Here is a 10,113-nt window from a genome sequence, read left to right on the forward strand (position 1 = left end):
TGTGTGTGTGTGTGTGTGTGTGTGTGTGTGTGTGTGTGTGTGTGTGTCATCTATTTTTGACAAAGGGTCAAAAGCTCATTTTGTAACAGTTTTTTGTGCCCCCTCTCTGTCGAACCTCATGACTGCACCTAGCTGTCCTACCCTCTCTCCACTCATTCCTGTACGCTCCTGCAAGCAGCATTATACCATCAATCACCTCTGCCCTGCTATCCCTCTCCTTTCTTGCCCCAGCCTTCTCCTTACCACCACCACCACCACCACCACCCCACCACCACCACCACCACCACCACCACCACCACCACCACCCAAATTGCTTGTCCCATCATGTGCAGCTGTTTGCAGTCTGGCATTGGAGACAGTGGCCATGTGTGTGAGCTACATTTGTGTGAATGTGTGTGCGTGTATGTTGTCTAATTTGGATGAAGACTTTTAGCCGGAAGCTTACTTTAACAGTATTTTTGTTGCGCCTATCTGTGACTCAGCATCTCCTCTGTATGGAGAGTAGCAGTCTATCATTTTCATAATAGTGTCATTATTCCATCTTGGATTGTCCACTGTTTACTTTTCATATACTACTGAAAAATGCTTATTCTTTTCCTTGTTAAAGTAATCTATGTTTTGAGTAGAAAGCCTTTGAAGTAAAATAGATTTGGGTGTGCCATGACAAATTTTATTCTTGGGGCTAGAGGACACACACACACACACACACACACACACACACACACACACACACACACAAAAGCAAGCAAGCACACAAGCAAACCTGTACCGCTACATTGTGCTGGCTGGACACACACAGACAAGGTAGTGTATGGCAGGTGGACTTTGTGTCAGGTAAGGTGGGTAGAGGGGGGAGAGGCAGTAAACAGTCAGAGGGTTTGGGGGTAGGTTGCTAGCAGTTTGGAGGAAGGCAGCAGGTTTGCTGGCTAGGGATGTGGGAGGCACAAGTGACAGGTGCACAGGCTATGCATGTGATGAAGGGGTACCCAGGCAAAGGAAAGGAAAGTTGTTGGGTGGAAGGTGAACACTGATGCCCAGGGAGGGTTAAGGGCGTGAAGGACATGTTACAAGGATAACTCCCATCAGCTTTGAGCACCCAGTGGCACAACATGCAGCTAGCACATTATGCTAGATTTCAATAGCAATGTTACAACCAGGGCTATCTGGATACTTCTGTCCACCACCAGCTCTTCTGAACTACTGAAACCCTGTTCCCACACCCTCCACCCAACAGTTTCCCCCTTTCCACTGTCCTGTCAACCCTTCCTGATTCATGTCACCTCCATTGTGCACCGCACCCTACTGGCTCCAGTACCCATGTGTCACATCGCTAGCCTGTGCACCTGCCTCCCATCCCTCCTGGATTCCCAGCCAGCAAATGTGCTGCCTCCATCGAAGCTGCTGGCTGTCCACCCCAACCCCACTTCCTTCATCCCACCTCTCTCTCCCTCAACCCACCCTACCCTTTACAACCCCTACCACACCGTATTCCACCTGCCGTATGCTATCCCAGCATTGTACATCCAACCAGCACAGTGTAGGGGCGTATGTGTGGGGGGGGAGGGGTTTGCATGTATTTGTACAATAGCTTGACAAAGGATTTATTGTGAAAACGAGCAAGTTTTCTTTCTGTCTTTCACCTACTCAATGTTTCTACTACTCAGGAAGTGGTAATGTTTAGTCCTAAATTATTCACAAACTTAAATAATGAGTGATATAAAAATGGCAAACTTCTACTGGTGCCCATAGGTGTAACAGGTTTGTTGAAAGGGATGACAGATGAGGACCTGTAACATTAGTTTAACAATGGAAGACACATATGCAAAAGTGTAGAGGCAGAAAGAGATGAATGAAAGTGGAGACCATACTTCTTAGAACAGCCTTTCAGTTGTCTTGTTGAGGCTACATGGATCCTAAGTTTGTCGTCTTACCAGCAAAAAATAATTGGCAGTAGTGGGGAGCAAACATAGATTCTCAGTGCAACTGTCAGACAAGCTGACAACTCAGCTGGACAGGTGGGCACAGCTGAATACTATGTGTACTACATCGAAGATACCAGTGCAAGTGGTATATAAAAGCTCTCAGCAAAATAATTTTACCTGATTAATCACTCATGTTGCTCGTTTGTCAAATTAGTGAAAGCTTTGCGTGCACACGTGTGTGTGTGTGTGTGTGTGTGTGTGTGTGTGTGTGTGTGTGTGTTTTGTCTGATTCTGATGAAGAACTTTTTGGCAGAAAGCTTATTTGTGTGACAGTCTTTTTGTTGTGCCTATCTGAGACTCACTGTCTCCGTATATGGTGAGAGGTAATCTATTCTTTCATAATGCTGAAAATAACATCCATTTGTTTTTATAAATTTGCACTCAGGAATAGTAAAATACTAATGAAGGCAGCACGCTGCATTAATAATCGGTAAGAGTAGAACTTAAATCCTTCTCCATTTATACAAAGTTGTGTTTTGGTGGGCTTCCTTCGGTGAGGCCACAGTTGATTTCCTTCCCCATGCTTGTCCAAATGATGTACTGCTCTGTAATATCTTTACTGTTGATGACATATTACGCTCCTAACTTTTCTGCCTCATTACAGACAAAGCTGTCACTACATCATCATCATATTTTTCATCTTTTGATTTTAACTTCTTTTCCATTGGTTTGTGCTGCAGAACTGAAAATGAAAATATATTTTTGAAGCAATACATACTAGAGTGGTAATGCATTGTACGAAGTGAATTAATACATTAATAGTCTGCTTCCTGTTTTCACTATGTAGAACATTGTTTGAAAGAAACTTTATAATGTTCAGAATACATGAGAATCAATGACACTATGCTGATTCACAAAAATACAAGTCACATATTAGTAAATGAGACAGGTGAATACTGAATGCTGTCAATTTTTGTAATTAATATTAGCCACCTGACAGAATGAACAGCAAAGCAGCTAATTATCTCCAAGAAATCCCAATAAGGCAGAATTGTTGTAGACATCTGGTTTATTTTCAAATTACGTAATCAAAATGCTTGTTGACAATTTTGGCGTCAATTCAAGGAGACTGAAAATAACATTCTTCATTGTAACACAAATTGTAACCCCCCACCCTGCAATGTAAGCAGCATTTGGTATGACCATGTTTTATTATGCAATAAAAACACTCATATTAATTTACTATAAATGCATAAAAACAGTATCAATTAGATACCTTCCCTTGAGTTATTAGGAACAAATTATTGAAACTTCCTTGTTTTATGCCTTCTATGGCTGCATGAGGCAGTCTGGCATTTTTTGGTAGGTTGCTATTGTCATGTAATAATAGAGTGTCTGTGACATCTCATGAATTGCATTGTTTTATGGAGAGATCTATTTATCTGATGAAATCTCTTGGGCTTTCATCCGAGTGGCTGCATTGAAATTCTGAAATGTCTTAATGAGTTTCACTCTCATTATCTCCATCAGACGATGGTGAGAGTGACACTAATCAAAATTTCATGAAATTTCAACACCAGTAAAGTCTACTTTCACATATCTATTTATCTGTTTTTACTGTTATTTATCATTTTCTGTATTCTGTTTGCAGGTTTCTAATTGGGCAGAAAGATGAAGTAGTGTTGTCAGATCTGAAGAAAAGAAAACTGGATGAACCCGAATCTGGTCCACAGAAAAATAAACGTAAGAAAGGAGGACCTAATCCCCTGTCTTGCAAAAAGAAGAAGAAAAAGTCTTCCATAGCTACACAGAAACCATCCACCTCAGAAAACAAACCAAAAAGAAAGAGAAAGAGAGTGAAAATACCAAAACATATAAAAGAAATGTTGTTACAGACATCAGTACAATCATAAGATATTAAAAAACTATTTATATATTATTTCCTTCATATTTTATCCCATGCTCAATGCCCACATTCTTTCAGAGTTACCAGCTTTGTAGAGCGTACAAGAGTAAGTAAATCGTGTGATTTATTCCATCATGCTGCAAAGAAAATAAATTTGGATTTGGTGATTGATAAGAGCATGGGGATGGGGTGGTTGAACTTACTGTGGGAATGTATCCATGACAATTAGTTGGTTATGATGTAGTGCACTTCATATATAATCTGTAACGCTGATGGGTGTTTGTGCATCAGCTTTACCTGTTAAATAATTTCTGGTTGCCATTCTTCAAGTGGATTACTTCTGTGGCCCTGCTATACAGTCCCATAAGACTCTGACATGTGACTTCTTCACCTTCTGCAGTGTAGCAGGTGCTGGAAGAGAGGTTCAATCTGTCCAAGCTACTAAATGACGTAAACTAGTTTAAATAACTCCTCTGTATTATACCAGCAACACTTTTCATGCACATTACACTACACAACATAATCGTCTGATACTTTCCATCACTAATATTCATTTGATCCATCATTCACACTCTTTCCAGTGCTCCTTTCTTTATGACCTCCTGGGCACCACCGAGCTGTGACGCCAAAGAATAAGCTGGCCTCTGCAGCAGGTGGAGATATGCACTCATTGTCACACCTTGCCGATTCGCCAAAATAACTCCCTTTTTCATTCAGTGCGTATATGTAAAAGAAGAGCATGCATCATGGGATGTTCTACTCTTAACAGCTATGTGAGTTATATTTTCAGTTTTCATAAACATGTTTTGTTGGTTTAAGAGGATGAAAGTGGAATATGTTATCCTGTAGAATCTCATGTTACAGTTCAGATCCCCCTACTTAGATGAAAGATGTTGTGTAACTCAACTTATTTAACTACTTACAACGTTGCTTAGCATAAATTATTCTTTAGATTAAAATAGATCCCTCTTTATTTCATTGAAATTAATGCCAGTTCTTAGAGTCCTTTAAGACAGAATTCAGTATTATCTTTGAAAATAAATCTTCACCAAGTAAATCAGCTTGTTTAGACAAAGGATAGGATAATGCTTAATATACTTCATCCAAATTTTTGTATATGTTCAACTGTTCATCAATTCTGACTGAATTCTATTTATTTGGAATGTGTTGATTACATGAGCATACGTTTTCCAAAAATATTGAGGTAGAAAAATGACTAGGTTCATCTTTACCATAAGGAGTTAGTATACTGACATTTTGATTGCACTACTCTCTGAAGTTTCATATCTGCGATTTGTGATAAGTCCAATGTGCAGAAACATGAATACAAAGAATCATCTGTGCCCAGGTAAGTCTATTAACCTTGAACCATTTTGAAGAATGCTCCGACAGTATGATTAAAGGTCATTGTATATCTTCCAATCTCTGTAAGAGCTGAGCGTGCACCTTGATCTGTGGGCAGACACTATGTAAATACCTTTTTATATCTTCAACAATATTATGAAAAGGATAGATTACTACTCACCATATAGCAGAAATGCTGAGTCGCAGATAGGCACAATGGGAAGACTGTCACACAAGTAAGCTTTCAGCCAACAAGGCCATCATCTGAATCAAACAACACAAAAACACATGCGTGCATGCATGCACACACAAGTGCATGCAGCTCTCATACACACATGGCCATGGCCTCAGCAGCTGGAGAATGTGGTTGTGTGTGTGTGTGTGTGTGTGTGTGTGTGTGTGTGTGTGTTTTTCCCGGTGAAGGTCTGTTTGGCCGAAAGCTTACTTGATAGCCTTTTTGTTGTGCCTTTCTGCAACTCAGCAGACTCAGCATATCCTCTATGTGGTGAGTAGTAATCTATCCTTTTCATAATATTGTCATTATTCGATCCTAGATCTTTTATATCTTTGATATGAGTGTCTCCCAACTCACCCCTCTACATAAAAAAATGGTTCAGGTCATTTCTTCAGTGGGTTCATGACATAGGCGTAGGCCATCCCTTCTGTGGGTCCCCCTACACTTCATCTCTCCAATACCTACACAAAATTGGGTACACCTCATCTTAAATCTTTAACAGCTTTGACAGCCTCTGGCCCTCATCTTTACACCTCCCAATGATAAAGTTTCGCCATAACAGATTGATGCTACCGTGTTGCTCCGCCATGTGCTTCCTGGCTACTCCTTTTCTAGTTTGTGTTTATGGTTCTTCCAGTATTATACAGCTCCTTCCCATAAATGTCATTTGTTAATTACTGGTCACTTGAGATTTACTCAGTATTACTAGATTATATGTTTTATCATTTTTTGTTATCAGAGCAGTCAAATTTTGCCTACCCTGAAAATCCTACAGAAAGGGTGTCTTATGAGAAAGAAGTCTACCTTTCACTTCTTGAGACGCTTACTAGCTCTATATATTGAGAGATTCTTCTCAAGTTCTATTGAGAACAATTCCAGATTTACTCTTGCACTGTATTTACTCTTCTCCACAATTATAAAAGAAGACACATCTACTTAATTTCTTACTCTGAGCAACATGGAAGATGAAATGGCAACAACCTCAGACAACAACACAGAAAAACTGGAAGCTGGTGAATCCCTATCAGAGACAGCCAAACAATTACCCTCACCAAAAAATGACAATTTGTTCCAAAAATTGATCAACGTGGGGAGGAAGCTGAGGAAAGCACCTGACACTATTAGTAAGATAATTTTCTTAGTTGAAGAACTAATGAACATCATTGACTAAAAGTACCATGCACCATGGAAAGAGGATGTATGAAGGATTTAAAAATCTGCATCTGGAATGCAAATGGAGTCAGAAACAAGAAAGCAGAACTACAGGACTTTGTCTCCACTAACAATATTGAAGCTGTGTTATTGATAGAAACGCATCTCCGCATGCCTGAAACTTTCCAAATACAGAATGTGACAGGTTATAAAATGGGTAGATGAAACAGAAGAGGGGTTGGGATGGCAGCTTTTCCTCGCAACATCATCATCACTTCTGGAAGAAAGGCTCCAACCATTACAATTTGAGGCAATAGCAGGACAACAATGGCATCTGGACAACAGGACCAGTAACATTGGTGGTGGCTTATTTAAGACCAAATGCCCACCTGATACCTCAAGTCCTACAGACAATATTTCACTGTTTCGATGGAAGTACTTGTCGGTGGCAACACGAAACACCCAATATGGCACTCAGCCAGAACCATCCAAAGGGGAAACAATTGTTAAAACTAGAGGAATACCTTGATGCCACCATGTGGGGATCTCTTGAGCCAACCCATAATCCAGTGTAAATTAATCATCAACCTGATGTACTGGACATAGCGATACTTAAGACTCTCAAGTTGATGACAAAGGTGGAACTAGCTTCTGATCTCCAACCAGTAACTGTAAAAGTCCAATGAGATATAAAACACCCACAGCATTGGAAGATGACTGATACTGATTTGAACATATTTAGCAAATAACGATGTCAGACAAACTAGAAATGTGGCAACTGAAGAAGACATAAAAACAGCTAACACCTATCTTACAGAAAAGATATTAAAGGTGACCAAAGAGGCCAGTACTAGGATTCTACTTGACAGATTATGACAAGATGCTTTACATCCATTATTACAAGAACTCAAATACCAGAAAAATAGGTGACAACAGTTCTGAGATCCCAGTGACAGACGGAACTTAAATAGTTTGCTTCATGAACTTTGGGAGTGACTGTTGGAATACTAAGAAACTGAGAAATGGGAAGACAAGATGTCGAACTATCTGCTACAAACCAGAGATGAGTGGCAACTTGTTAGAAGACTGAGAGGGAGAAAAAAACCCGCAACACATTCTGGAAGAGACTGGGAACAGACTTATGAACGACCTATTTGAAAAAGCGCAAACCTTTGTTAAGGCTTTTGCGACACAAAATTGACTAATACAGGGAGACATGGACATCCAGGAATGAGAGTATGAAATAACAGCTAACCAAACAGTGATGCAGATAGCCATACAAGAGACCTGGAACGCATCTCGACTAACAACACCCAGCGGAGTGAAGACAGAAATAAAGAATCTTGCGAACAACAAAGCACCTGGTCCAGATGCAGTAACAAATGAACAACTTGAGAGACTACTGAGGAAACCACTCATCCTATTGATTAGAATTTACAACAGTTCTTTGCTCAGCTGCTATTTCCTGGAAAAGTGGCAGATCACGCATGTCATTCCAGTTCCAAAACCAAACAAAGCCTTAACTCAGCCTCCAAATCACAGACCAATCAGTTTACTGAGCACTCCTGGGAGAACTTTTGAAAGGATCATTAAGGACAATCTATAGCACATCTAAACTGAAAATGAGATGATCCAACCAGAGAAATATGGGTTCCAACAAAATAATTTGGCATAGCTCCAAGCATTGAGAGTTACAGAAAATGTCTTGAAGAATTTCAGTACAACAATTTTGACTGCTTGTGTTTGTCTAGACGTCGAAGAGGCCTGTGATAAGGTCTGGCATAAGAACTTGTTATGGAAGATGAGAGACCAAACAGTGAACCCAGACAAGTATATTAAACTAATAGCGAGCATTCTCTAGAACAGAAAAATGTGAGTGCAAATTCAAGACATCATATCAGAGCTCAAACTTGTAGAGGCTATAATTCCACAAGGCTCGGCCCTGTTACCACTCTTGTTAACTATCTACATTAATGGCGAACCGATGATTGCAAATGCTTAACTGGCAGAGTTCGTTGATGACACTGCATACTATACGAGTGGATGCCAATATAACACCATCATCAGAAGACCAAAGACATAATTGAACCTCCACACAGAGTCGTGCAGACATGACAAGATTAAAATCAACCCAGCCAAAACAACAGCAGTATACTTCAGCAAGAAACATCCACAACTAGGCAGAAACCTTATTATCCAGGGACAAGAGGTACCATGGATTTCAGCTGTTAAATATCTGAGAGTCACAGTGGGCCTGCACTTTTTTTTCCTTAGGCATGCGCAAGACCTAAAGCTTAAAGCCTCTGGCAAGGCAAGGGAACTGATGCCACTATTCCATAGGAGTGAGCTCAATATCTTAACAAAAGTTAGGCTCAACAAAAATCCTTTACAGGAGCACATCCTAGGTGTTACAAAATAAAATCCTTTGATGGATACTTAGGCTTCACAGCGCATGCGCATCCAGACACTGCATGAGGGACCCAGTTTGGAACATCTTGTAGAAATAATCAAACTCAGGTTCAAAAAGTCATGAAAAATTGGACCAACTCTGACATGTCGTATGTCACATCTGAGAAGTAGGTACCACCAGGGCAGAAGCCTGGCATTGATACAGAGCCTCAGGGCATTAGTTAAACAGGAAATCTGAAATGAGACATTACAAATAAAGAAACAAACCCTTGGAGGAGAGATTTAAGAGACCTGTGGTCCTTACAAATCCTACCCTAGTGCAAAACTTATTTAGTTTTATCAGAACTCAGTGTATGTATTATTCCTTGAAATTCATCATTCATATTATTTATTTGACTTAACTAAATGTCAAAATGATGATCACCAAAAATTTTTGTAGAATGGTACACTATTTTGTGGCAAGCCACTAACCATTGCATCCAACACTGAAGGTCAAAGACCTGCTGATTGGTAGTGGATTGCATTACTACACTGGCTGTCCCTCCTAAACTGGTGCACATTATAGATAAGGTAAGAGGGTTCAAATCACCACTAATGCTAAACAAACAAATGTCAGATGGACATAATCAAACAGATAATTTAATATTATAAAGTCTTTAAAGACTATCACTTTGAGCAAACCAAGAGTTACTAGAAACAATACAAACTGTAACAGACTTACGACTAAATATCAGTGACTTCTTTTGGCCATTCCTCTCTAAACCTCTCCTGTACAGAAGTTCATATCTTATCCACTTTCTTGAGAGATTGGACACAAATGCCCACTTACTAATTTCTTTGTCTCTGGGCAGCTGTATAAACTGTGTGTTTTTTATGATTGATAGGATGCCCCAAAATGACTGATTTTGGATAAGATATGGCTTAAATTGTGAACGGTCTATCATACAAAGAAAAGAATATCTTAGTTTTGTTATCTTGTTTGGAACTTGATGGTGATTATCAAAACCAACACACTCAATTTTAAATACAATTGGTGCACCATTATCTTCTAGGTTGGCTTGTGATGGGTACTACACTGCCAACACTTGTTTCTCTCTTTCCCAAGCTAGGAATACCTTAAATGCTTTAGTTACAAATTGTTTCCC

The 10,113-nt window shown here is 39.7% G+C and overlaps 1 protein-coding gene across 1 annotated transcript in view; it reads left to right on the plus strand.

Annotated features, from left to right (window-relative positions):
* The window catches only part of LOC124774991 (rRNA-processing protein UTP23 homolog), a 56,181-nt gene extending 52,323 nt beyond the window's left edge, over window positions 1-3,858 (plus strand). The window contains 1 exon segment of the mRNA XM_047249739.1: window positions 3,574-3,858. Coding sequence (XP_047105695.1) covers window positions 3,574-3,835 — 262 coding nt within the window. The 3' untranslated portion in view covers window positions 3,836-3,858.
* The last annotated feature ends 6,255 nt before the right edge of the window (window positions 3,859-10,113 follow it).

The sequence above is a fragment of the Schistocerca piceifrons genome, chromosome 2 (assembly GCF_021461385.2).
Source record: "Schistocerca piceifrons isolate TAMUIC-IGC-003096 chromosome 2, iqSchPice1.1, whole genome shotgun sequence".
Classification (NCBI taxonomy): domain Eukaryota; kingdom Metazoa; phylum Arthropoda; class Insecta; order Orthoptera; family Acrididae; genus Schistocerca; species Schistocerca piceifrons.